The sequence below is a fragment of the Pocillopora damicornis genome, chromosome 4 (assembly GCF_964200805.1).
Source record: "Pocillopora damicornis chromosome 4, jaPocDami1.2, whole genome shotgun sequence".
NCBI classification, from domain to species: Eukaryota; Metazoa; Cnidaria; class Anthozoa; order Scleractinia; family Pocilloporidae; genus Pocillopora; species Pocillopora damicornis.
The window spans coordinates 21,201,947-21,229,830 of NC_142673.1; the positions used below are offsets into that span (position 1 = coordinate 21,201,947).

The following is a 27,884-nucleotide window of genomic DNA, read 5'->3' on the forward strand; positions in this document are numbered from 1 at the left end:
TGTGTTGGTTCTGAAGTTGAAAGGAGTATAACCACTCTAGTAAGATATAAAGAGAGTCTTCCCTCCTTTGCTTTTTACCTGAGTGTATTCCTGGTCATTTGGAAAACTACTCCCAAAGATGACAACTGCATCCTCCGCTGTTCTCAAAAGATAATGCTGCATGATGGGTAGGGCGGCGTAGTTTTCAGTCAGAATCAGAAGGTAACGGTTTTCACTGCAAGACATTTAGTCAACATAAAAAGTTATCTCGTCACTATTTTAGGTCAGCTACTTATATACGACTCAACGAACCAACAAACGAAGGAATAAAAAAAGAAGGGTTGGGATGAACTGTGCGTACCTGAAATTGGCTCTATCTGCAACATCTTCCCTTCCAAGACTTGCCTCGATCAATCTTATTGTCGAAGGGGTTTCGGCTTCGTATTCATCCTTCATTGGCGAGGAAAACGTCAGGTTAAGTAAGTAATTAAATCCAGTGTTAACTAAATGTCCGAGCCAAATATACATGGATCAACCCGGTTAACATAAAAAAACGATAAATTAGATGTGAATTATCCTCTATTGATACCATAGATCAAAGTTTCGTTGTATGTTTAAGATTTAATGTACCATTTTGCAGTACTTTATGATTAGCTATATCGCAATGAAGTACAATGAACGCAATGTACAAACAAGTTCGACACTATCTCTATGCGTCAACTTACTTCTTTCTCGGTATAGTATCGTTTGAAAATCTCTACAGGGTCTCCTTCAATTAGGCCACCAAAGTTCCTCTTGATAGCATGTTCTAGTTCATGCCAGCGAGGTATCTGTTGAGATTTTGCAGCGATTGCGTACACCATCTTAATGAGGCTTGCGTAAAGAGACAAAAGACGTAAATCACTTCGAGCACATAATTTCCAAGTATATTCATCATTAAAGAAGCGAGTAAAGGAATCGATTTCAAAAAAACCCTCTAAGATATCAAACCTGTAAAAGTCACGGAGACCAAAATATTCCTCTTTGCCACATTCTTTTAACGTTGCAAAGTGTTTCTGTTCCTTGTAAAGTTGTGCATATCCAGCGGCCAGTGGAGATATGAGAGGTAGAATAAGAGCCTTTACCACTTCATCCGTGGAGCAAATTCCCCTAGAAAACAATACTCAAATTTGTAAAGGAAGATAAGGAATGTCCGTTTCCAAACCTGACTCAGAACGACGCAGGACCGACTGAAAACATAGCGAAGTAACTTCTGAAAACAGTCGGGGAAACTTTCTTCAATAGTTTGGCAATTCGCCCATGTATCTCATGCTGTAATTTATAAGCTAATATCGATTTTCGAGAAAACGGAGACATCACCACATGATATTGGGTGGCGGGACTATAATTTTATTTCTAAAGGCTACCATTTTTAACAGAGATCAAAAGCCATTTGATCAATTTTATTCTAAAGTTTTTTACCATAGTTATGATGGTTTTCACAAGATCCAACGATACTAAATGTGCGGCCCCAATAACATTCGCGCATTGGTCATTATGAGCGTCAGAGCGGAAGGATACCATTCAATTCACTTACATAGCACTGTCTATAAGTTCTCCCTCGCTTGGAACCCCACGCGATAGCATGATTCCACGGTTCATTTTGGCGGGATCCAGGGCCCAATTTGAGATTCCAATGAAAGCAACGCGCTGCGGTTTCTCGTCAGTCTCGATGACGTCATCAGCAGTTGTTACACCATCCTCGAGCAATGGATGTAAAGTTTTAAGAGGCATGAGAGGAGAGTCTTCTGCCAGACCAACCTCATCAAGGACTACAACTGACACAAACTTGTCTGGATTTTTCCCCTCCTGTAACTTGCTACACTGCTTGAAAGTCGCCACGATACCTTCAGGGGTTGAAAGAGGACTGCACTGATATGATGCCATGTGAACCTACCAGGAAATAAATCATTCTACTGTCTTTTAAAACCTTGAGGTAAACATAAGCATGTTTGGCATACAACACTTTTCGGGAAGGAAGGGGGGTTAAAGGTGCTTGGTGTGACTCTGAAATTAACATCCTCTTCACTGTATACCCCCAATTCTATAACGTAGAGCAGAAGTACTGAGGACCACGCGAAGCGTGTAAGACCGATGGTGACTAAATAGCAAATGGTTGACCAATGACCCTAAACAATTCAGCGAGTTTCCCTGAAAGTATGCTGGTCACCATTCGTACTTTTTGGCGAAGAAAGAAGCTTTTACAGTAACGTGTCTTGAGCAAGTTAAAATAGTAACCCAGCCAAAACTCGAACTTGAATGTAACAAGAACATTAACTACCGCGAGATCAACATATCTCCTTCAAATTCCCATTACATCGATCCTAATTGCTCTTCACTTTGGGAAAGAAGAAGTTGACATTACAGTCTATCTGAAATGGCCATATAACCTGCTTGAAGGTCTTGAATAGTAGCGATCTTGCAGCATCGCCTTGCATGTTATCTGCAACAACCGTCTTGGCCAAAGACTTTGAGCTGCCTGGTTTTCCAACCACAAATAGTGGGATCCTGAGCTCAATGCACACCACCATCATAAACACATTTTCGCTCAAGGCTGTGTTACGAGCGATGTTGGGGCCCAGTTCCAACTCGTTTAGCACAGCTTTTTGACAACTATCACAGACGAAAATGGGACACATGCGATAAATGGCTAGCTTACATCTGGTTAACATCTAGCAAACGTGTGAGTAAAAATCCGAACTCCATAACCCTTTTCCTGTTGATCAAACTTCCGTTAACACCACATAAATATGAACCAAAACCTTCTTTGTTAAATAAAATATACTGTTTCGAACTATCAATTGACCTGCAATAAATGTCTTTCTATTTGCGCACGTAAAAGGTCCAAAAGGCTGGGTCATTGGTTATTTCGCTTCAAGTAGACCACGTTACAGTAGACTTTTCTCATACCTGGAAATCTCATAGTGTATCTGCTTGTGACCACCTGGAAGCAAACATGGCGCCTTAAAGCTGCGTGCCACGACAATGCGATATTCTTCACGCCGCTCCTCAAGCTTAGCATGATAACAGACACCAATGGCGAGTACCAGGGCACGGGTAAGAGGAGTAATTGAATCCTGCGGAATACACAATATCATGATACTTTTAAACAGAATTCTCGCGGCCGAAGTGCCCAAACGAGGAACGTTTTCAGAGTTTACCATCCTTCTTAGTTCAATTTTCCTGCACACAAACTGACTTTCAAGAAATATTTTCCATTGGTTTGAGATGATTTCTAGAACTCGGAAAATAGCTCATTCTGACATTCTGTAGGATTGTTTATTACACAAATCCTATTTTCAATAAAACTGTATTTATTGGAGCATAAAATTTCAAATGGCTTTATTACCACTTCGTCCTCTTCCTCGTCTTCATTGACGTCTAAACCTTCCTTCCTTCGTTGCTCAGCGGTCACCTTTCTCATAAGTCTACCGAGTGTATCCACGTGCTTATAAAACCAGGCCATCACTTGCATGGCTCTCTCCACATCACGAAGACTAACAAAACTGCACTCATCCTTAATTTTAAAAAAAAAGCAATTTTTAACACCAACGCATCTAATGCACAAAAAAAGTGTTTTAAAAATTTTCACGCACCGATTGATCCCTCATGTATTTTTGCGAGGCTGCCAGAACCTCAGCGACTGCTTCTACTGTCGAAGAGTCTCCTAAAAGTTTTCCTTCGTGAAGAATCTGTTATAAAAACAACCGAAACACAGAAAAGTGAAATCAAATTGCATGAAAGATACTCTAGGGGAAGGAAACTGACGTTTGCTATCTTCTCTTATGGTTTTCCAGGAAGCGGAAAAATACAAAATACCCTAGTTTGGTAGACTTAAGTCTCGTTTCTTTAAGGATTTATTCATAAAATTAGTAGGATATAAGTAACTAAATGCCATACTCACTGTACTCCAGCCTCGAACCATGATTCAGAAGTTTATTGGAAAACGTTCACTCAGCCTTCTTAAACATGTCATGCATTTCTAGATTCACTTCCTCGATAGAAAACTGATAATTAGTTGTTTTGAAAGACCATCTTTTGGGTTCAGAAGGACCATTAGAATACACTTACGTAACGACTGACAATTTGGTTAGTATACAGTCTCTCTACATCTGGTTTCAGCTGACCAAAATCCCATATCAACGGGCGCATGCTCCCTGGGAGGGCGTGTACTCGGTAGACGAGATGACGTAAGGGGATATGACCTGTAGAGAGCAATTATTACTAAAAATTAATTTCCAAGCGACAGTTTAATTTACCACACGCTACAGCATTTGTATGTGGGACACATTTTCCTTGTTCTTGATCGCGACTATTTTTTCGTTAAGGGTGTTACCCAACTTAGATGATCAGAGCCTGTCGCAATTGCCGGGAGTCAGCAAACAGGGGACTGTAGATGTGACCATTGCCTGGTAGGAAAGTTCCTCCCCGTTTAAGAAACATTCAACATCGAAACTTCACGAACAATTCTGAGTAAGGCACCACCTGTGATTAAAAGATCCATTAACGCTTGTCTTTTCTCAAAATCAATTTCAAAACAAAATTCCTCGAAGCAGGGACAAAATTCTAAAGAAATTCAACGCTATAACGTCCCCTACCCAGGCGATCTTCTGACTCATCTACTTTCACATGATATCCAAGACCAGCTGACTCTAGCTTGTGGATCATGTCATCTGTGTGCCTAGAGATACATAAAGAAACATCACTTTGCTCTTACCATTCATGTGTACGATACTTTAAGCTTGAAACGGATGACAAACGTTTTACCTTCTGTAAGGATTACAGGCAGCAATAAACTGCAGCCTTTCCATCCCTTGTCCAATGGGTCGACCATTGATTCTTCGGTCCACCATAACTTCCTTAATCATGGTCAGTGCCTCAGTGGTGTTGGCTTCGTCAAAGAACAAAACCGTGTCAATATTCTTGTCTTGATTTGCGCGGGCCATTTCTTCTGCTTGGTGAACTTTCAGCTTGATATCTTCGTATGTTGTACCACCATGAACCTTGAAAATAAAATGATGTACGACGAAAGTATAATAGCCATGTGTGTCATTCATTCGTAACAGAAAGGATTGTATATGACGTCTTGAAACTGACGTGGCTGTTAAGAAGGTGTAACGTTGTACTTATTTTCTGGGAGAGATTCCATATCACCAAAGGGAGCAGCGCTATCATTTCCCACCACAAGCAGCTCTACTGCCACGATCAAAGTCACTACCACAACCATACGCAGCAGGAGCATCAACAAAACTATCACTAACTTTTCAAAACACCTTCAGGAACAGCACCACCCTTGAACTCTTCAACAATACCCCCACTATCCCTATTTTGCCGCTACCACTACCACTAGCAGTATCACCATCATCCTCACTACAACCACCATCTGTACCACAACCACACACAATAGCACCATTAAAACCATCCCAATTTCCATCGCTACGGCTAGGCTCACCACCGCAACCACCACCAGCGAGACCATCGAGATGAACTCGTCACCAAAATCACGTAATCATTACCTCAACAGCATTCGCATCATCATTGATTCAATATTCAGAAGAGGAGCACCCACTAGCGTTATCACCAACAATAACTTCCACCAACAATCATCACACAGTAGCCACCATCATAATCAACAACATCTTACCGACCATTATCATCACCAAAATGTGGTGCTAAGACGCTGCTGTTAGAGATAAATATTCGAAATCAAATTTACCTTAACGAGAAGCATGTTTCTAGGTCCTTCGGGCCCTGCTTGTAGGCCGCACATGTATCGAATGAGGCGGGTCTTACCACAACCTGTCTCACCCATCACGATCACAGGGATATTGCATCTGCAAACGTTAAACCTCAGAAGTGAGTGAAAACCAATTTACTTTGTCAGGCAATGGCAAAATAGTGTTGAAAAAGTGTTTGAGGTTAGTATTCGATCTCTGTCAGTTTCGTTGCCGTTTACGCTGAGTTGAATTTGCTCCGAGAACAGTATGTCAAAACAGTATGTCACCACCTCTTACCTGAATCTCATGTAAATAGCCAGAATCTTCTTGACATTGTCTGTAGTTAGTTCATAGGCTATGTCTGGATCGTTCGACCAGTTTACCCCCATCACAGAACGTAACTGATTCATCTTATCCTCTCTAAAAAGCAATTAAAATGTTGTACAAAATCCATCACAATGGAGCAAAGTGTCACGTAGGAACTAAAAGCTTCGGTGAAAATCTAATTTCCCTTATAGCAGGTGTATTGAGGACGTCAGAACTCTCCCTCATAAGAGTGTCTCTGTAAGAGCGGTCCGGTCGATTTTACTTGAGACACGAATTTCGCTCATTTCTGGTGTGTTGTAAGACATTCATGTACCTATACTAAAACCATGATCCTTTTGATGGGACCTATTTATTTTTCAGTTTTACGGAAATTAAATTTCACTCGAGCGAAGGCCTGTCACGACACTTTTCAAGACTTTAATTTAAGACAACTTTGGACAATTTACAATAGATTTGGACAATTCACAAAAAAACTACGGAACTCAGCAAAAAATAAATACCATAGCCATGTATATTGACTCTATCTTATTCATCGAGGCGACTTTCGTGAACATCACATTTCAATCAAGCAAACAGGAAGACTTGATTGACACCATATCTGTTCGCTTAAATAACTCACGCGAAACCCGATCAAATTCAAGGTAAATTTTTGAAGAAGTGAGGCGTTCTTAACTGATCCAACTAACATAGCTAGGAAGTAGGTGCCTTATAAAAGGTTACTACAGAAAAAAACTTTGCTGCCCGTACTTTATGATAACTTTATAACTCTGTCAACTTACCTAATTTTCGGCAATCACCAAGTTAGGCCGCCATTTTGAAGGACTTGTCGACATGAAGCATAGCAGATATAAATCGAGTAGGTAAATCTGAAACCGTCGGAAATACATACAAAAGCAATTCAAATGAACTTTTCTTCCAATTCAAGTGGCAAAATTTGCGGCAAATCCCATGCGACCATTTCTTCCATCAATTCAAACACTACAACTAGTGTGCGAATTCCCTTCGTCGATTCCACCGTAAGGAATAACGTGTGCCACCCAAGCTTCGACTCGAATGTGAAGTACAAATCAAATTTTATAAATGCTTCATCTTCGAGGCAATGTCACGCTGGTATTTTGATTTTCTGATCGACAAGAACGGCGATCAGGAAGCGATCGCCAGGTTTACCTTATAACCGTGACCGCTGACCAGTCGCTGAGTGAAAACAGTACGGCAGTACGTAGGTGCGGGCAGATTCTCAGAAGATTTTTGGGAACATTCGAACATATGCATTAAAGTATCATTGTAGGCATTAGGGCTCTCAGTCTTAATGTGAAGGCATGCTTCGTGTTGCAGACCAATTTTTCTTTACATTCTGTTAATCAAAATTTTCAGTAATTATTAAGGCTTTCTCATTGATCGTCTTAATTGTTACAGTTTCCAGGATCCAAGAGGAGCAAAATAGAGAACAATTTTCCGTGTACTTAGGTAAGGCAACGTGCCGGCTTTATACTTCTTCCGGGGTGATAACGATGATGATGACAACAATGGGTAAACATACCACTCTAAACGCTAACATAGAGTTACTGTTTTTTTCTTTTTTGAAAAAAAAAATAAAAACTAAAAAAGCACTGTCCGTTAATAATGACGATTATTATAGTTATAAAAACAAGTCTCAGTTAGAGCTCTGAAAAAAATCTCAGGGGGCCCTTTGAACAATCCACTTCATCTCGCGAGAAGTCAAAGTTGCCTATACTCATTTAAGGTTCGTGCGATTTTACGACGAATTTTCAATTCCAGTGTGTTGCGCGGGCGACTTTTGATTGAAAAAACCTTCACACGCCGTAACTAAAAAGAACATGTCAGCTGAATGAATCAAATTTCTATCAAAAGTTACGTGCGGAACACCCCGGAATTGAAAAGACGTCGTAAAATCGCACGAACCAGAAATAAAACCTGCGGAGAAGATTACTATTTTGTCTGGAGATCTATCTTATTTTTTGGTTTGCACGCATCATTCATGATCGAATTTCGAACAGAAAAGTTTCGGGGAAAGCTATGTAGTACAATTTTCTGTAAGCCATTAAATGCCTTTTGTGCTGCATCTTAAAATCTGCGGGATAACTTTTCGTCTGAAAATAAAAAAAGAAATAACTGAAAATGAAAAAGAAAAGTTTTCCTGCATAGCAGTCTTTCAAATTTCCTTTTAGCCAACAGGGAGTCGTGCAGAGGCATGGGGCGAAAACAAACAAAAATTACGAGCAGGGGGAAGAGCTTATTTAGCCAGCCTTTTGCACGTATTTGTATATTCGATGTAATTAGCGTGGTACACCAAAAATCGGTTTACTCATAAAACTCTCTGTAGTTGTCGTATGAAAAAAAATGTATAGGAAAATTGAAAGTGAAAAGAATAGGATTTAGTGATAAAAGGCCAGATCGAATCAAGGAATGAGCTGAAACTAACATAGTTCACTTGACAATCTTATGTCGGGCTTATAAGTGGAAAACGCTAAAAATTGTACACTGCTAGTTTTATCAACACCATACGTAAATGACATTGGTTACTGTAACGGAAAATCATATTTTAGAGTCAGCTTTGTATAAAGCAACGATTTTGCATATATTTTTGGGAACAGCAAATATGACTTAGAACAAACATTCTAAGTACAGTGTTTACTCCGTGCAATGGGGCATAAATAAAAGGTTCTGGTAGAAAAGACACCTTATTTTATACCTCTAATGAAAGGCAAAAAGGTCATATGGGTTAAAAATATATTGATTTTTATAATATAAAGGAAAAGTTATGAGAATAAAATAAAATTTGTCTGTACCACGAAGCATGCCTTAACTGTTTAGACTGAGAGTCCTAAAGCCTTTTAAGCATGTATTTGAATATCTTAAGATGATAAGCCCACCACCCACCCCATCCCGCGCCGCACAGTTTTCACTCAGCGACTGGTCAGCGGTCACGTTTATGTGGTAAACAAAGAGATCGCTTCTTGATCACCGTTCTTGTCGATCAGGAAATCAAAATACCAGCCTGATATTGCCTCGAAGCAAATTTGATTCGTATTTCACATTTGAGTCGAAGCTTGGGTGGCACAGGTTATTTCTTACGGTGGAATCGACGAGGGAAATTCGAACACTTGTTGTAATGTTTGAATTGTTGGAAGAAATGGTCGCATCGGAATGTAGGAATGGTAACTTCAACGAACAATTTCAAATTTTGCGCTTGAATTGAAAGTAAAGTTCACTTGAATTGATTTCGTATGTATTTCTGACGGTTTTAGATCTACCTACTTGATTTATATTAGTTACGCTTCATATTCACAAGTCCCTCAAAATGGCGGCCAAACTTGGTGATTGCCGAAAATCAGGTAAGTTCATGGAGTTACAAAGTTTTCGTAAAGGTCGAACCGCAAGGTTTTTTTCTGTAGTTACCTTTTCTATGGCACCTACTTCCTAGCTATGTTAGTTGAATAAGTTAAGAACGCCTCACTTTTTTCAAAAAATTTCCTTGAATATTTGATCGATTTTCACGTGTGTGACTTAAGCGAACCGAAAAGGTGTCATTCAAGTCTTCTTGTTTGCTTGGTTGAAACGTGATGTTCACGAAAGTCGCCTCGATGGATAACATAGAGTCAATATACATGGCTGTGGTATTTGTTTTTTGCTGAGTTTCGTAGTTTTTTGTAAATTGTCCTCTAAAGTTGTCTTAAATTAAAGTCATGAAAAGTGTCACGACAGGCCTTCGCTCGACTGAAATTTAATTTCCGTAAAACTCTGAAAAATAAAGAGATCCGATCAAACGGATTGTGTTTTAGTAAAGGTACATGAATGTCTTACAACGCACAAGAAATTAGCTAAATCCGTGTCTCAAGCAAAATCGACCGGACCGCTCTTACAGAGACACTTTCTCAATGCCGTACGTCATGGATCCCCTTTCCACGAATTTTGCCAATCCTACCACACACTTCATAATAAAAAATTCATCAATTACGTGCCTTGAACATTTAAGCGCTGACTTTCAAACCTATCAGAATCCTGAACGTCAACTCCTAAAGAAATCAAGTTTAATTATAAAAGATCTTTTTGGAAGACAAATAACTACAAATAAGCTTATTTTCTGGCACTTACTTTTTGGAGGTTTCTATGTTTGTTGCAAAATCGACGCGTTGGGCCTGCAGACCATTTTGCAAGGGTTTGGACATTAAACCTTTCTCCAAAGTTTGACTTGTTTGGGGGTCAACAAGATCACCAGCAGAATTGATGAAGAAACCAAGAAACGTCATAGTTATGTGGTCTTGGTTAAAGAACAGGTAGGGATGAGGACTGAATAACAAAAGAACTATCATAAGACACTGTCTTCAAAACATGAGAGTTTAAAAGAGAGGACAGAGTCCTCGTCAGATAATTTTATTATAAAGCGAGTTCGCAATACGATTGCTACTTGAAAGTTAACCTTTCTAAGTTAACTCGTCACAAAACAAATGACAGCGATAATCAATAAAAATGTGAAGTTTTGAATTATAGCAAAAAAAATAGTTAAGCTCTCACCTGCTTTCCCAGCGTCTTCTGAGTTGTAACTGTTCGATCTCTTTTCGTTCAAGCTCTGCCTTATTCTCTGTATAGAAAACAGTATTCTCTTCGGTCAAAGACGGAGTAGCAAAATCCTAAAAGGAAATTAAATAACTTTTCATGGTACTCACTGCTGCCGCAAAGCCACCAAGGGATGTAATAAAACTCAGAAGCTTCAGTAATCATAGTAATAAATTAAAACCCAGTATTCGAGTTCTTTAGTTCCGAAAATTTATCTGATTAATTGATAATGAGATTTGACGTACACTGCTAAAATATTCGTTGTAGATAACGGGATTACATTCCATGAAAACGACGAAGTAGACACATGCAATTAATTTTGAAGATAAAAGCCAACGTCTACGTAGAGAAAACTTTCAACTTTCCTCCGTTACGGAGACACCATTCTAAAATAACCTTTTTAAAGTGGTAAGAAATGGTCACAATTTGCCTCTAGTATACAAGATAGCTGCGCACGCGTATTATTGCTGTACTTGTCCAAGAGTCAGCAGGACACTAAAAGAAAGTTGGGTGAGCGGAAATTTAAGAAGCCAGCTTACCCTTGACATTTGTATCATAAAGCGCACAACAAAAGAGCGGAAGCCTTCAAGATTAAGCACATTAGATCCCTCTAAAACAGTCCTCATCAGCTGCATGTCACAATAAAAACTCTTTTCACAATCTCGGAGCTGTGAGTTCAAAAAACTCACAAAATGACGAATTTCTGACCACGAGGGATCAGGGATACCGCAATTTCTGCAAATGAAACAATACTCCGTTAAAATAACCTTCAACAAGAAAGAGATATTAATCCTTTCCTCTATGTTCGTGCCCATGCATCAAATTGGAAAGGAACGTCTCCCTTAAAAGAAACATCCCATATTCCATTTTTTAATTTTAATGTACCTTTCAGCGAAGAAAGAGTCGGAAAACACTCTCTGTTAACACGTTTAGAGAATCTAATTAGGTACGTGCGACACACCTAAGAAGGAGAATGAGGCATGTCCTTTGATCTTCATCGACATTTCCTGGCGAAAACGTAAAATTGTCAAAACTCTTTCCTTCAATTGACAGTTTCAGATATTGATAGACCCTCTGGAACGGTGCGTTTCGAAACTCTTCGACATCAAACAGTGGATTACAGTCCTGTTTATCTGGAAAAAATTCAAGGAAACTCACTTTAGAATCAGCTACTGATTGTTGTTTGAAGGAGAATCTCAGTGAAATACCTGGGGTATTTGCTAAACGACAGAGAACAGTTCTTGGAGTTTGACACTCAATAGTTGGTAACAGGTCATAAAATGGCCGCTTAGACATTGTGGATTTTCCAGATTGTCTCTGAAAATCAAAAGAGTAGTATAGATCAGAAGCAGAGACATTGAAGGACACGAGCTACTTTCCATAAAGCAACGGATTTTTAATTCACTTCTTGAACTCTCAAACTAACAAGATTCCAACCCATGTGCTTCCAGGCCTTCTAGGAGCACTCGCTTTCCACTGTTGGGGCAAGGGTTTGATTTCATGTTACATGTGGGTAACCTCTCTTGTTGTTCTGTATCCTACTTCCACACAGCTCAGCATCTGAAATTTTGATTCACCGACAAAACAACGGACGAAGAACCTCTCTCTGATTGTGCCGCTCTATCATTCTGTTGATTTAATATCTGTAGATGACATTCACCCTCTCTTACTTTCTCACTCACCCCTTGACTTTGAGCCTCTTCCTCCCTAGTGAAACCCATGGGTAGGGGAGCAGTGGTCGTAATCTCAATGATGTACAAGTCCGTGCTTCGTCTCCTCCACACTCTCCCCATCTTGTCACATAGGCAGCCAAGGATAAGAAGGTTAAAAATAAGGGTGTCCAAACCACGCCTCATCTAAAAGAAGAACATAACATGTCATAAAATATTGAGATATTTTAATATATTTTAATTTTTGCCCTTATGATTGCAATTCAGCATAAGATTATGTTAAGAGTCTGAAAAGCTCTAAGAAACTTCAATTCTGAATTTTTTGGTAGTGCTTCCCTAGCAGCATATCCGTAGATGACATTCACCCTCTCTCACTTTTTCACTCACCCCTTGACTTTAAGCCTCTTCACGTTCGTTCGAGATCTTACTGAAAGCACTAGGATATAAACAATGTTAACCTAGCCCTTTGACACGACTGACGGCACCTGCTGGTTGGGCATTTTACAAGTATACTGGAAATGTTAATTCAAGTTTCAATTCGCATGTGTTTAGTATCTTACCGAAGGTGACACGTCCAGATGGAATATACGGGACAGTGGCACATTTGCCTTTACTGCATGCGGAAGAAGCGCATCAACAAGCATGGAAGAGTCTGTGGAATTCCCATGAAGAGGTACGGTCACGTGCAAGAATGTTTTTGAGTCTTGTCTTCTCAAATTTGTCATAACCACGTCGTTGTTTAAAAGGTTAGGCAGCTGTTCTGTTAAGCGACGAACAAACAGAGTCTTTCCCAAACCTCCTCGGTGTGATGAGACAACTCGAACGGAGAGTCTAAAAAATATCAGCATGTTAGCTGCACCGATCCTCATCAAAAAGAGAGCACTTTTTCGAACCGTACCGCTCGGACAATACAACAGAGTTTCTCTTTGTGAAGTCTTCTATTCTAGGTAGAGACTTCGGATAATTTGAACATAACAGTTTTACAAACTTTGCTTCTTTCACCTGTATTTAAGAGAAAACTTTTTCCAAGACATTTTTCCATCTCTAAGGGTATCTTCAGAATGGAGCCTCTCCGATCTTAATCTCTAGGAACATCAGCGAAAAACTTACTTTTCTGGGTCTAAGGATCCAGCTGTTGTCCAAGTAATCTTACTACCCCTGATGTAACCGTCCTGAGGAGGAGGTGTTTGGAACTGATGCTTGAGGTAATTTTTCAGGTCATCTGGCGAAGGACAAGGTGGAGCAGCAACACGATACTGATCAAGAGCTGCTACTACGTTGGCACGATCTTCATTCTCGCTACTACAGACTACCACCAGGCCATACTCTGAGAAGTAACAAAACCACCTACGATTCGTACCCATAAACTTGGACTTCCGATGAAAAACATGCCATTTAACACGTCAAACTTACGTTCTCCAGCCTTCCCAGCAAGTCCCCGTGTCACTGCACTCAGCATTTCCACTGCTTGCTTACTGACTGAAAAATCCAATTCATCTGCGTGTACGAGACAGTAAAATCGGCCCTTCGTGTCCCCTGTTGCACGTCTCCATAGTAACTCGATCTATGTCAAAGGAAAACAGAAAGAATTAAAAAAAATTTAATGGTTGAACCACTCAACTCACAAGCGGGAAATTTCCCTACCTTTCTCTGTCTGCTGGATATGAGGATCAAGAAGTGTTGTTTTAAGCAACTTCGCTCGCTCTTCCACTCATTTTACATTTAACGGTATAGAAATAAGAAAATATATTAGGAAAATTCTTCCGAAATGTATACTGAACCTCTTCTGTGGCGGTGTCAGGAGTGCAAAGGAGCACCTCTTCATGGCTAGGCAAAGGCTGCTTTTTGTCATGCATATAAAGGGCGAGGACTGTAGCATGGATGTCATCTGCAACAAAATAGGTAGGACAAAGAACAAATTATAGTATAGAAAACATGCTACCATGTAAAGTAAGCAAAATGGGGAATACATTGCAGCAAGACCAAAATTATTTTAGTTATTGGAACTTTAAAACATTGCACCGATCTGATTAAGTGCTCCGTGGGTTTCTGTTAGAATTACCTTTAGGAACAAGCATGAGGTTAGGTCGTCCTCTTTTTAAGAATGCTGGAAAAGTGCGAGCTGTCGCTCCAATTCCTGAAATGTGAAATTAATACCATGTTCATGGTCCAGCAGATAGAGATAATTTTGATATCGCAGCTGCAGATTTTTCATTAACCTCAGTAGCGGTTTTAGCTGTTTCGTATGAAAACAAGTCAGTGTTTTACCTAGAACTGAAAGTTCTCTCAGAATTTTTCCAAGCTGAGTGAGTGTAAGATATTGACTGATCTCTGTTTCGATATCTTCGTCTTTGCTAATCGCCTGCTCTGCAACAATGGTTTTGGCAGGCGTGGACGACACCTCCATTACCTGGTCCGAGCCAGTTTCGTTTTCACTGAAGCAGGAGAAAAATAACAAAATCTCAGGTTTTTATGGTTGCTCTTATTTCGAATACCATTAAGTTAACACAGTCACCATGTAAGCTTAACTATTCCAACTTGAAAAAATTGTAACTTTTATATTGAAAGGAAGCATCCTACGCAAACAGTGACATTAGCTCTTTCTCTTTAACGTTAACATAGCCAAGTGATTCTGATTAAATACTTTTTAATTAATTTACAGTGGTGTTCCTTGTTGCGCCAGGGTTAATTTTAGTTGGCATTACTTACATACCGGAAATCCTCGGCTAGCGCATCCTGATCATTAGATTTCGACCTCTCTGGGAAGATTTCTCGGGCAATCATGGGATTTTGCTTCGCATCTTCATAAAGAGCCTCAATGTCAGCCTCGTTGGCTTCTTCTAGGCACCACATCAGTAAGTCGTCTTCTTCTGCATTAACACCTAGACTCACCAAAGCAGCCAAAGCGATCTGCTCCGAATAACCATCATCGGCAGCTGCATTCAAGAAACTTTGAATCTTCGATGTTTCCTTTGGCTTCGGTTTCTTTACAGATGTAGTTTGTACTTGACACGGACCGGTTGCTGTTGAGGAACTCGTGCCGAAGTAGTTGTTGTTGTCAAACATTGACTTGCGAGTAACCATTTCATCGTCTGAAGGAACATGAGTGAACAAAGGCAGCTCTGCTGTTCCTCTGAGGTTCTCGAATAATTCTGTGTCCTTAAAAGCACGCTCTATCGCTGATTTTAACTGTTCGCTGGTCAAACCGGGACGAACACTTTCTAGTAAAGTGAGCACTTGAATGTTGTTCATAGCGAGGTCTTTGCTATGGCAAACTGTGGCGATTTGTTTCCTCAGTGTCATCAACTGCTGCGTGGTGAAGAAGTTCAATTCTCTATACTCCTTCCTTGCATCACTGACCTTCTTCTTCCAGTTCTTGTAACACTTTTCCATGAAGGAGCTTTCCTCATCCAATTCCTTCTTGATAGACTCGCCTGCAACTTGATCTTTGCTACAGTGATATTCTTGGCTCCAATTCATACGATGAATGTAACCAGATTCAAAGAGGTCGATGTATGCAGTTGCTAAACGCATAACACCTTCAAGATTCTATAATTCGATAAAAATATTTTGGTTTCTCAGTACCGTATTTATACGATTAAACGCTGCCCTTTAGAGCAAAACTATAAATAAACGTCGCCCTCGAATAAATTCAAAAGGCTCAGAACAGATTGTTGACTGCTAAGGTAATGATAAACAGGATGGTAGTTGATCGCTATTAGCGTAGAACTCCTTGGAGTACAAAATCGGAGATAGCATTACTTTTGCATTGCAGTAAAAAAAAATCGATTGGGTAATTGGGCCAGGAGAGTGCATTAAGCATATCCAGGCACCAGACGTTGGCATGCGTTCAAGGCCGCTTGCTCTGAAAAGTATGATGAATGGCTGGGTACCGTGGGAATTTAGGAAGAAACTGGTGCTGGATATTTAAAAGAAACCTCGAGAAGAATCATTTTGTAGCGGTTTCTTGATTCTTGTGCAGATTCTACCCACAGAGGTCATCAAATAATATCTCCCAATCTGCGCGCAGATATTTTCCGTGAACGGATCGAAAGGCAGTGGACGATCTTTGCTTCGATCGCGGTTGGAAATTCTGAGTGAATCGGACACATTTTATAAAAATTTAAATGATCAGTTACCATATTATTTTATGCAAGAAATTAATTGGAATAAATAAGATATCAGACAACAACTTCAAAGGGAAAATAACTGTCCACGTAATTATTGTATTTTTACTTACCCTAACGAACTGCTCCACGTCATCCTTCCCTTTTTCAGCCTTTCCTGCGATCAACATTAGTTTACTCTGCAAATCCTTCAGTTCGTCAATAGAATAAATTTTTCTCTGCTCCTTTTCACTTCCATCTTTAAGGGGAACCGTCAGTCGGATCACATCTTTGAATGACAATCGTTTTCCTTGTTCTGGTGACGGACCTTTTTCGTTATCCATATGGCCCACAAGATATATACCACTGGAGTTGATCGTCGTAGCTTGCACTAACGACGTCATCGCAACCGAGCCATGGGACTCTTTGACAGTTTTTAGCCACTCCAGATGTCTGCTAGTATCGTACTAAAAGAAACAAAGCAGTCGGAGATCAATCACGTATTTGGTCCCAATGGTCAAATTCCTTTATGGGTAGTAGTGTATGAGATAAAATCAATGGAGTTTGAACACTGAAGCAAACTTTAGAAGCCTCTCATGTTAGCTAAACGGGAACGTGTTGAAAGGTGGAAGTTTGTAAGAAAATGGCCATTTGCTCAGCCAATGTTGTGATATTTGGTTGTTCGATGAACGTTTTCAGGATAGCAACTTCATCACTTGGTCACGACATTTGAGAATATGTATATAACCTAACACTCGATTTCATGAGTGCAAAATTAGTAAAGGTGAAAGGCGAAAAACATGTTCTGAAAACTTTTAAGGAGGTAAACGCAAACAATTAAACAGTTTCATTCTATTTTTACCAGCTTTCTGGGTAACATCTGATCCGTCTCGACTGCTTTCCATACAGGATCACAGGCGCTCATCAATTGATCAAAATTCACTTTTTGTTCTCTACTCTCGTTTAGGTCAAATATTAGAGGAGCAAAACCCAAGCAGCTGGTATGCAGACTGGATATGCGGTCAGTTTCCATGTCGCTCTCGCCAGCAGAGATCAAGGCCAAGTCAACAAGAACCTTAAGCTCCTGGGTGGCTGTGAGACGAAAGATACGTAACGATCCTCATTACTTTCTACGACTAACGCTCAAGTGAGTAATTCTTCTAAAATGTATCATACAAGCGAAAAGCTATATTTTCTTGCGTCGTGGAACACAAAAATTTCTGTTGAATATTAGGCAAGCTGACAAAAGCTGGGGGGACAACCAGGAATATCGATTATGTTATCAGAGGTAGTAGTGATTCGTCTAGTGTTTCCGTTTCAAACTTTACTTCCACTTATCCCGTACGCCTCAACTTACATTTGATAGTAGAACGTAACCACTCCACTAGCCGTTTACTGTCTACCACTGCCTTGAGGCACTGAGCCTTATTGACATCCAAACATTGAAGAGCTTGACCGGCCTTTGAAAAGCTTTCCCCAATGCTGTGCAAGGGCTTTTGCTTGAATTCTACTGATAGCTATATTGAAAGAGAGGAAAATGGAACACGCTTTTATCACATACTGTAGTTTAGTTAAAGTCAGGTGCACTTCTCGTTTGCCGTCGCCGATGGCTTTCTGTTGTGCAGGATCTGTCTTAAAACGAAAGTGCACCCTCGAGTTCATGGTAATTTTTTCCTTAAATTAAAATTCAAGACCTCACTAAAAATTAACCAAGCGTCCTCAGTTTGGGTAGACTACTTCTAATGCCACGGATAGAAATATTTTGTAGCAAAGTTTCACCTTGTAATCACTTCCAGATGTGGTTGGCGACGTTTCAACCGCATATCCTCGTCTTTTTCGGGCGCTTAAAGAAGACCAGCACCCGAAAAAGGCATATCGCGGTCTACTTCGACAGTGACCAAATCGTGAGACGAGGGACTATATTTCACTACCAATGGATTCACCACGATGAATAACTGCATCCCATTCTTGAACAGATACTTGTATTTTCTTTCTCAACTTACTCGGTATCGCCAATTAGCAACAAGGACTATGATACCTGATTACGCAGATCTTCAACAACCTTGAAGTTCCCGGTAAAACCCATTGCCTCTTTAAACTCCCAGATGGTGTCTGCTGCATTGGAGTACTGATAAAGCTGTTGGTAGCGTTGAATTTGAGCAACTCGCTCTCTGACAATTTTATTTAATTCTGTGGTATTTGTAATAGTTGGACCTGTGTTCACTTCAAACATGTGGGATAACTCTCCCTCGAGTTCCCTTTTTCGGTTTTTATAGTCGTCAAAGAGTTTGTCAACATCTCCTAGAGAAATTGTTCCGTCTTTGACACCAGCAACAGTTTTGTTCCAACTTTCAAAAGCTGGTTTCCAAACATTTTCAACAACATCGGAAAGACTGAGATGTGGTTTTTGCGAATCGTCATTCTTTCTAACTGTTTGGGCTTTGCGTTCATATTTCCTCCAAAGGGCTTGGAACGTTAAACTCTCTCGAACTCTTCCAAGCAGCGGGAGAACCTCCTTTGCGGCCGGGGTTAGTTGGAATAACGTGATCTCGATTTTGTTGTCGTCTAAGCGTTTGCACAAATCACGAATCTGGTGTGATGTAACATCCAGCTGCGCTTTACTCTTTAGGTTGCCCAAGTCGACTGTGGAGAAAATGAATACTTCTTCAGTTCTTCTATTGTTCTTTCTCATCTCGAAGGTGCATTATATTTGTAAACGAATTATAGAATGAAGGTCACACTAAGCTGACAAGAGCAAAGTCTGTAGATTTAAATAAGATTTTGTTAATTTATTTCTGGTAGTACGCGACATGGAAACCTTTTTCCATCAAATGGCGACCGAACTTGAGGATAATCTAAATCACTTTGCGTAAAAGAAAATGGATTGAAAAGCCACAAAGATGAGCGTGTTGGCCTTCTTTTAATGAGATCACCCTTCCTGAGGCAAGAATGAGAAAGTGATTGAAATGATGTTCGCAATAAACACCGTTCCTTGCCACCAAACATTTACAAAACTAAAAGCAAATTTATCACACCAGCATAAATCTTCATTTTCTGCGGAGATGCACAAGTGTTCTAAGGTAGATTTAAAATAATGCAAATGCAAAATTGCAGGGCGAAGGAAAGGCATTTAGTATGGTATGAGAACTGTGGAAGTAGTTATAGGAGTATCCTATGACTTGATGTCAAAGGATTGAAAAGAAAAAACTTCTCTACGGAGCTCACCTGGCGGGACTACATCACACATTGCAATAAATCTCCCAACACTTTCCCGTATTGTGTGGAATTCCTCAATTTCTTCAATTCGTTGGTTCAAGCTAAGCTCAGCATCATTCTTTTCTACACCGTACGTTTTCTTTAAAAGTTCTAAAAACGTTGTTTTATGCTTCTGAACAAGAAGTAAAACTTCGACCGTTACTGAGCCATCCGAAATAATTCTTACAAGAGCATCCAGTAACGACTTAGCCTGAAGCAACTTCTCCTGACCTTCAGTCGAAAGTATGCCACCTCTTCCAGACCCATCACCTGTAGAGTGAAACAATCTATTACAATATATATATATATATATATATATATATATATATATATATATATATATATATATTCGGACTATTAGGAATTGAAATTGAAGTATTTTCCTCTTCTTGGGAGGTTCCTATTCACATTGCCTAGATTTTTCATTTTTGGCATATATACTTCCTGTCTTCTTTTTCTTTATCTGTATTCTGATGTTATAACGAAGCTATCACTCTAAAACCTACGGAAACGTTCGTTAGTCGAGTTCATTCTTCAATTATACATGTATGGAGCGAGTTATGCAAAAATACATTGATTAATTTTGAATTTAGCGTCTATTGTAATCTGATGTTAAACTGGTTTTGCTCGCACCATCCTCCCAACCAACCAGAGTCAAACTAAAAATAATGACGCCTCCGTTACTCGCGCTTTCCCGCTCATTGTTTACGTCTCGCTTATTGGCTCATCGCTTTGCCACTGTCGTCAGTGTGGTTTGGGTTAAATGTGTGACTTTGGGCAAGACCTAACTACAGCTGAGTTATACATTGGACGGATATGATCTGAGCTTACCAAAGAATTTGAGGTATCCAGTCAAAGGTTTCCAGGTCAGAAGAAATTGAACAGTCTGAGGATCCAAAAAAGACGTGTGTGTTTCTTGTCCTTCCTTTGGCCAGGATTTTGTGAGCAACACCGACAAAAGCTCGCCATATTTTCCTGCTTTTGAGTGTGTGTCAGGTTGGTTACATTTATTTGTGATTACTTTAAATACTCGCTCGTCCACTCCTACTTTTGCTGACTAAATAAAAAATGCCGGAGAACTATTAGTCTCCGCTACAAAACTTTTGATTAGCCAACTTAACTCTAGTTCTTGATGAAAAAAAAATGTTGGGTATAAAATAAGTAAGTCTAACATAATCGGAAACAATTTTCTCCTGCATACGTTTTTCAGTTAAATGTTATCACAATTTACTGACTTTAACTAAAAGCATGCCCAAAATTTCGGAAGCGTCTCTTTCTCCATTTGTTTAGTTGATAGTGTCTAGGTTAATTTAGTGTTATGAAACGAGTTGAAAACGTAAATTGGCCACCAAATAGATAACACTAAATTACTCTGTCGTACTCTCCCAACGACGCAACACCACAGTTTCTTTAGAAACTTACCACCTTTATTCAAGTGTCTAAGGTAGTTGGTGACTTGATTTACCTTGTTTCTTTATTAATTATGCAGTTACCGATTACTCAAGAAACTATACCACCACCAGACCTTAAAAAAAGCAAATCGCTACAAGAAAAACAGACCTGGATGTCTTTTATCCCTGTGAAAATATTATAATTAAGGAGAGCAGGATGAAAAGACAAAATCGGAATTTCACATGAGCGGACAAAGGTTCAAAACTTGACAATCCACAGACTTACTCGCCTTCGCGATGTACCATCAAATGTAAAACTGTTACTAACAACTCACGTTAATAATCCTTTCCACAGCTTCAAATGCAAGGTTGGTGAACAGCTCTCCAACACCTTCTTCAAAAGCATCCATATCCACTTCACAAAAAATTTCAACAAGGTACTTTTCCTCCAACTGAAAAAAGAGGAAGCATTCTACGAAGTTTTAAATAAAGTAATTCTTCAAAGAAATTTATTATGAAATAAATACACTTACTCTTTATATGAAACAATTTAAAGTACTACGACAGAAAATGGAGGTCGGGTTCTTTTGAATGCGTTGAATCCTACACAAAGGTCACTTTTCAGCACCACGTGAGTTTCTTACTTACCCTTCTTGCTCGAGTGGACAATTCATTAATCAAGAATTCCCGATAAGCGGCGAAGCCTTGATTTTCATCTGCAACCAAAAGTAGCTCACTCCATACCTGGAAAAAATTAAAAAATCGAACGCATTGGTCTTCCTTGAAATACTAAAAGAATCGAGTCGAAGCCCAAAATAAATGTATTACTGCATGACCACTTCCTATTTTTCCCTCCAGAAAGATTCCATTTGGGGAGAGAGAGAGGTAGGGGTGCAGAAAACTTAGATGCCAAAGGTCAGAAAAAACCAGTGATAGGCTTCAATGTAAATTAGCCACCGTAAAGAGTTTCTAGGCTGACGTTTCGAGTGTTGGCCCTTTGTGAAAGCGAATGATGAAGGGCTAACACTCGAAACGTCAGCTTAGAAACTCCCTTAAGTGGCCAACTTACATTTTCAACTTAGTTTCAAAAACAAATTAAGTTAAGTTAAAATTATCCTGACGAAAATTTTCCTCGCCAACTACTCAGTGACGCTTTGCTGCTCAGTCAATCTCTTCGTCACTGATGACCATTGTATTCTAATCCATGATGTCCTCCAGGCAAGTTGATATTGTCATTATTCCATCTTCAGCGACAGTTGGCTATAACTTTCATTACTTTATGATGAATATTCGGCCTTTTTTTTTCAGCATTCAAGAAGTTATAAGAAGTACTAAAAAGTATATTAAATATATTCCAAGTCAATCGCACCTCAACTACATATCAAAATCGGTTGCAAAGTTGTCTAAGCTCGCTTAAAAACCACCTGAGGTATAACATTACCTATATTTTGCAACATCAAAATGGAAATTTTAACAAAATCAGAACTTTCATGATCAAAAACTATTATAGCACACAAAACCCGTTCTCCGATTGAAGTCCCCTCTATATTTTAACATAAACGCCATTGTTACTGCAGATGGACCGAAATTTAACATTTTTCAGTATTTTATTTATGTGTTTTTTTTTTCTCATATTGCATTTCCTTAAGTCATAACATACCAAGAGTTCATTTGCGAGAGCATCGTCTCCGTAATAGTCAGAGATGGAGGGAGACAGATCATCTCTCAGCCTTTTTCTAAGGCTCGTTATTAGCGCTCTGATGGCGTTGTCCTCGTTTTTCTGCCTTCTCTCCTGACCCGCACTCTCGTCAACTTCTCGTCTCTGTCTAGAGATGCTTGCAAGTAGCAACTTTATCACTTGGCAGATGCAATCCAGGTTATCACGAATGGTCATTTTTTTTAGACAAGTTTCTAACAGCTGTGTACACATTGAAATTGTAAACCCGAGAGTTTTCAAGTTGGTACTACAAAAGCAAATGGAAAAAAGAATCAAAATTCGCTATTCACCTGGATTAACTTCAACTGTTTGATTGAACTGTTTGCCTCGTTAAAGTGATTTTTTTGTCGTCCATCGAGGGGAACAACATAAATTTTTACCTCGTTTTCATGCCAAGATTCCAAGCGTAATAATGTCTGGGTAGCCAGTTCATTTGCAGAAATTCGACCCCAACCTATCTATTTGCGTTAGCATGGGGAACAGATAGGAGAGGCGGGAAGGCTAATTTAATAGCACACTAAAGAAAACACATCAGGCCCGCCATGAAAATAGTATTTTCACGTAATTGCGTAACAAAAATGCCAAACTGATACCTACCAGGTTGATTCCTGGGCTGCCTCTAGCTGAGAACACATTTGCTTTATGAGCCCCATAAGATCCTTCCACTGTGAATTGGAAATTGTCTTAAGTGACATATCTTTATAAAACAAAAATCAAACTAATTCGAAATGAAAAAATAGAAAATTTATAGAGGAAAGAAAGGAGGGATGATTTTATTTATCCACATATCTGATGCTTTGCAATAACATGACTTCAACCACCCAAAATTGAATTAACTCAGGCTTACCCGCAATCTTCATGTTAAGATCCCAAAGAATCCGATCTTTGGAATGCTTTTATGAAAGATGTTATTCGTCTGGATACGTGAGTGGGACAAGGAGAAAAGATCTGAGTTTATGAGGAAATAAACTTCAGACCTTCGGATTCCACGCTCCGATACTACAGCTGAGCTTCATAGAACTCTATGACGAGCCAAGCCCTCACCAGATTCACACATGACATGTATGAATCTAGTGAGGGCTCGGCTCATCAGGATTAACAATGTTACATAAGCTACGTAAGTCAAACGTTTTCAAAAAGATACATCCATTAAAAGGAGGCCCGTCCTGGTCCCCAAAAAGTCTTCTGGACACTACGGAGTTTGATTGACGATGTAATGCCGTATTAATTCAAAGGCAGTCTCCAATAGATGGCTTACCTTGTCAGCAGGCACAAAATTATGGGAACAGAACGTTACCAGGGCAACGCAAACATCACAAATGTTGAATTCATTTGACGCGATAATCTTGTCAAATTCCCAAACAGGAATGGCGTGAAGAAAGGTTCTCTTAAACAGAGGGTCAACTTTAAAGGACGGAGTTAGTTGAAGTGATAGATCCAGAAAATTCCTACAGCAAAAATGAAGAGAAGCTATTACAATGACTCATGCATACTCCTCCACTTTTCAATGTTTCATACATCGTTGAAATATCACTGACACTTTGCGCGAAGCAACTTCCGTATTCAAACTTAAGCAAGGTCGGGTTTACTCTAACAAAAAAAATGGTACTAAAGTTCAGCGGTCTACTGATTAATATTTTAACAACAATCCTTCGTGATAGCGTGTCCCTACCAATAAAAAACAGAAATATGGCCAACAATAGAGATGAAAGCATGCAAAGTAATTTCATCAAATTAATTCCCATTGGATTGTTTACATAAATAATTTAGTAACTTAGTACATTTCTGTTGCTGATTTTTGAAATTCTTTAATTTTCAGGTTCTGTGCTCCAAACCACTCTGGTTTGCGGTAAGATCCTTCAACGTCGGGCTCTTCGAATGGCTTTGAATCTCCTCTCAAGAAATGGAGTAGTGGCATGGCAAACAGCCAATCCTTTTCAACTGGCTTGCATGCACGTGCCATGATTTCATTGCAAAGTCCCTCTATCCCATCAGCAGCAAATCTAAATCGAACAAAAATAACAAAAGGGAAAATTTTTTTATCAAGCAGCATTTGTACAGGAAATCACATGATTAGGGTTCAATTCGAATAAATACAAACGAGAATTCAAAGACCAACAAAATTGAAAGAGCTCGCACGGTTTGAGTAATTTATATGAGTATATCGAATTTGTATATTTGTTAAATAGAATTACTTACTTTCTTAAGCGTTCACCAAACTCTTCCAGAACGACTTCGTATATGGTACATTTTTTCTCTGTAGGATCTGCTTCAAGCGACAAACAAGCTAAAAGTGTGAGTTTGTGTTCCCATGGAAGGTTTGATTTGTATTTCCTGATAAGTATGACAATTGCCAGAGATGAAACCAACACTGAAGCTCTGGTTTTCAGATCTATTTCACTCTGGGACAATATATCAGCGTTTTCCTTCAATTTCGGCTCCAAGAGGTCCATCAAAACCTTTACAAAAAAATTTAACCAAAAAAAGTTTTATACATTGCAAACAACGCCAAAACATAGTTATATCTTTCGAAAGTACGAAAATGCCTATGACTTGTACAATTCTCGGAGTAATCTTGGAATCCAAGTAAATCAAGTCAAGTCAATAGACACCCTGATCATCCCCTCGATTGCAAAAACGTTGACACCTAACATATCATGGACAATAAGACCAGATAACCTTAAGGGTATACATGTACGTGATAAGCTCAGAAGTATGTGGTAAATGATAGATGCTATCCACTTATTCTTGACAGAAAAGAATTATTATACGAAAGACTTGACATGAAAAGAGAGAGAGGCAAAACTACAGATTATGTAGATGCTCGGAAACTGCTGGCACAGAAACTCCCAGGTCCATCGTTTCTGGTTCATGATTTTTTGGGTGTCGAAGCTTATTCAATCAAGCGTATATCATCAGATATCAAAGTAATAGCTGTCAATTTCAGTCAATTTACCGTGTTAATCTTAAAGTATGCTGGTTGCCTCATTTCAAGAAAGAGGCCGGCCTCCATAACCCAAGAGTTGGTCAAACCGTCAACAACTCTATCTAGCTCCGCAAGCGCCTTTGTTGCATCCATTTCCTCTAAAGCTTCACCAACAAGAAAACCTTTCCACTTCGGAAGGTATGCAAGCACAGCTGCTGAGCGATTTTCCAACGTTTCTTCGCTACGAAAATAATCGTAAACTCGTTCCCACCAGCGCCTCTCCCCGTAAATGTAGCATACTCCGTCAAATTGGTGCCATACCTCTAAAAAAACAAAAAATGACACATTGTTACTGGAAATCATGAACATCATTGTTATCTTTATTACCGTTAGCGTAAAATGTACAGTATGAATATATAGAAAAATATAGGCCCACCGTTCCGTAATTCAACAAAATAGCAAGCCCAAGAAAAGATTGATTTAGCTATTACAACTATTGAAGAGAGCTATTTTATAGGGAAGTGGAGATTTCATAGAGCAGTGCGGAACGACTAAGGCCGATTTTGTAAGCTTACCTCCAGGTTTAACATACTTTGGTGGAATGAGAAGAAAGCGATTGACAATTCCACGATATCTTGGTTGAAACTCAGTCAGATATTCATAGTGAACATCTCCTTTCTTAATCACTGCGTACTTGTAAAAGGTTCCTTTTCCAGCAAGACTGATGCTAAGAGTAAAATGACCTTTGAAACGCATAAGCTTCTTTTTGTCTTTCCGTTTGACAACCCTTGAAACAAAAGAAAAAATAAATTACTTTTAGGATATTCATCGCGTAGCAGGCGGTGTGTGCACTCCGATTGCGTTGCATTGTGGTAGCTTCATTTTCAATATGGCGGTCAAAGCGGCAGAAATCAGCAGATTTTGAATTAACATTCCGGAAAAGTTAGGCCGTTCCTATTTCCTTTCACCATAGTTAAACGTAACTTGATTTATTCTGAATCTGTAGAAGTATTTTTGTACGTAAGCACTTCAAATGAAAACACCTGTACCGTTAAAGAGCGTTTGAGATCGTTTGGTCAGAGCTGTTGAAGAAGGATCAAAGCGGCCATCAGAATTTTTTAAAAGGCTCTAAACTACTAATTTGACTTTCCCGAAAACCGGTCTCACATTGCATTAAGCCGTAATTGCGTTTATCCTTGAGAACCATAGAATACGCTGTGGTTTTCAAGGATAAACGCAATTACGGCTTAATGCAATTTGAGACCGAGGTTTGGCAAAGCCAGATGAGATTGTGTTTCAAAAGGTAACAAGTGTGCGCGTTTTTTTTTTTTTTTTTTCGTTTTCAAGTATACTGTCTCTCCGACGGAAAATAAATGTAGAGATATGTTTCTCATAACCTTACTTTAGGTATTCACCATTCTTTAAGCATATTTGAAACTCTGTACGTTTTCAATTAAACGTTGAGCGTGACGAATTTGGTCTTAGGAGACGTAAGGCTTCTCCTTTCGCGAATTCCGTATTTACGCCTTTAGTGTATGACATGAAAAATAGCTCGTGTATTAGAAGGTTGCTGTCTCTTTGTAATGCGTTGGCGTGTCAAGGGCCGATTCCTCGTTGAATAACTTGCGAATTTGATATCATTCACACAGCCATCGGCTGTTGCATTTCTCAACAATGAGTGATACAAATCATTTTATTTTTCAGACGGGATGAAAGATCGTTGTAAATTCTTAAAGACTTCTCTACGTTCTCCAAATGCCAAAATGTATTCTACCTGTTCCACGGCCTTGAGCAGAATTAAAGCGAGTTTCAATTGAGAGTCTAAAGAATTCCGGGATTCTACTGGTTTTGCTACTGTATAGAGAAATCACGTCACCCTAGATAGAAAACCAAAATCAATCCTGCTTGTTTCCATTTTGAGTATTCTGTGGCTCTTCGTTATATATACCTTTATTCTGATAGGTCACCATGATTACCTTGGTTTTTTTGGTTTACAACATTCCACCGAAAATTTCTCCAATCAAAAATTCGGCTTATTCCCATAGCATTCCATTTTCTTTGAAATAGAGTAACAAGAACTAACAACGGCACTTAGGGAATAAAAGAATTACCAATTTCGATGAGCGTTGCTGCACCAGGAAGATGGGGTGAAAGTTCAAGGTCAAGGTAATGTAGATTT

The 27,884-nt window shown here is 39.3% G+C and overlaps 1 protein-coding gene across 2 annotated transcripts in view; it reads right to left on the reverse strand.

Annotated features, from left to right (window-relative positions):
- LOC113671675 (E3 ubiquitin-protein ligase rnf213-alpha-like) overlaps positions 1-27,884 on the reverse strand; it is a 69,548-nt gene that overhangs the window by 23,991 nt on the left and 17,673 nt on the right. For both annotated transcript variants that reach the window (XM_089202479.1, XM_089202480.1), the window contains exons 6-47: positions 26,281-26,492; positions 25,736-26,028; positions 24,979-25,238; positions 24,561-24,782; positions 24,038-24,227; positions 23,377-23,444; positions 22,723-23,026; positions 21,711-21,806; positions 21,398-21,514; positions 20,503-20,728; positions 19,642-19,941; positions 18,455-19,059; positions 17,774-17,933; positions 17,279-17,508; positions 16,551-16,883; positions 15,024-15,859; positions 14,579-14,745; positions 14,373-14,447; positions 14,092-14,198; positions 13,724-13,874; positions 13,421-13,637; positions 12,871-13,141; positions 12,323-12,496; positions 11,849-11,957; positions 11,602-11,773; positions 11,180-11,375; positions 10,599-10,714; positions 10,179-10,373; positions 6,033-6,155; positions 5,735-5,852; positions 4,786-5,021; positions 4,617-4,699; positions 4,090-4,223; positions 3,615-3,710; positions 3,368-3,535; positions 2,929-3,095; positions 2,409-2,631; positions 1,556-1,911; positions 970-1,128; positions 705-852; positions 341-429; positions 79-214 (exon numbers count right to left, since the gene is read on the reverse strand). In XM_089202479.1, coding sequence (XP_089058605.1) covers positions 79-214; positions 341-429; positions 705-852; positions 970-1,128; positions 1,556-1,911; positions 2,409-2,631; positions 2,929-3,095; positions 3,368-3,535; positions 3,615-3,710; positions 4,090-4,223; positions 4,617-4,699; positions 4,786-5,021; positions 5,735-5,852; positions 6,033-6,155; positions 10,179-10,373; positions 10,599-10,714; positions 11,180-11,375; positions 11,602-11,773; positions 11,849-11,957; positions 12,323-12,496; positions 12,871-13,141; positions 13,421-13,637; positions 13,724-13,874; positions 14,092-14,198; positions 14,373-14,447; positions 14,579-14,745; positions 15,024-15,859; positions 16,551-16,883; positions 17,279-17,508; positions 17,774-17,933; positions 18,455-19,059; positions 19,642-19,941; positions 20,503-20,728; positions 21,398-21,514; positions 21,711-21,806; positions 22,723-23,026; positions 23,377-23,444; positions 24,038-24,227; positions 24,561-24,782; positions 24,979-25,238; positions 25,736-26,028; positions 26,281-26,492 — 8,638 coding nt within the window. The remainder of the gene's footprint in view (positions 1-78; positions 215-340; positions 430-704; positions 853-969; positions 1,129-1,555; positions 1,912-2,408; positions 2,632-2,928; positions 3,096-3,367; positions 3,536-3,614; positions 3,711-4,089; positions 4,224-4,616; positions 4,700-4,785; positions 5,022-5,734; positions 5,853-6,032; positions 6,156-10,178; positions 10,374-10,598; positions 10,715-11,179; positions 11,376-11,601; positions 11,774-11,848; positions 11,958-12,322; positions 12,497-12,870; positions 13,142-13,420; positions 13,638-13,723; positions 13,875-14,091; positions 14,199-14,372; positions 14,448-14,578; positions 14,746-15,023; positions 15,860-16,550; positions 16,884-17,278; positions 17,509-17,773; positions 17,934-18,454; positions 19,060-19,641; positions 19,942-20,502; positions 20,729-21,397; positions 21,515-21,710; positions 21,807-22,722; positions 23,027-23,376; positions 23,445-24,037; positions 24,228-24,560; positions 24,783-24,978; positions 25,239-25,735; positions 26,029-26,280; positions 26,493-27,884) is intronic.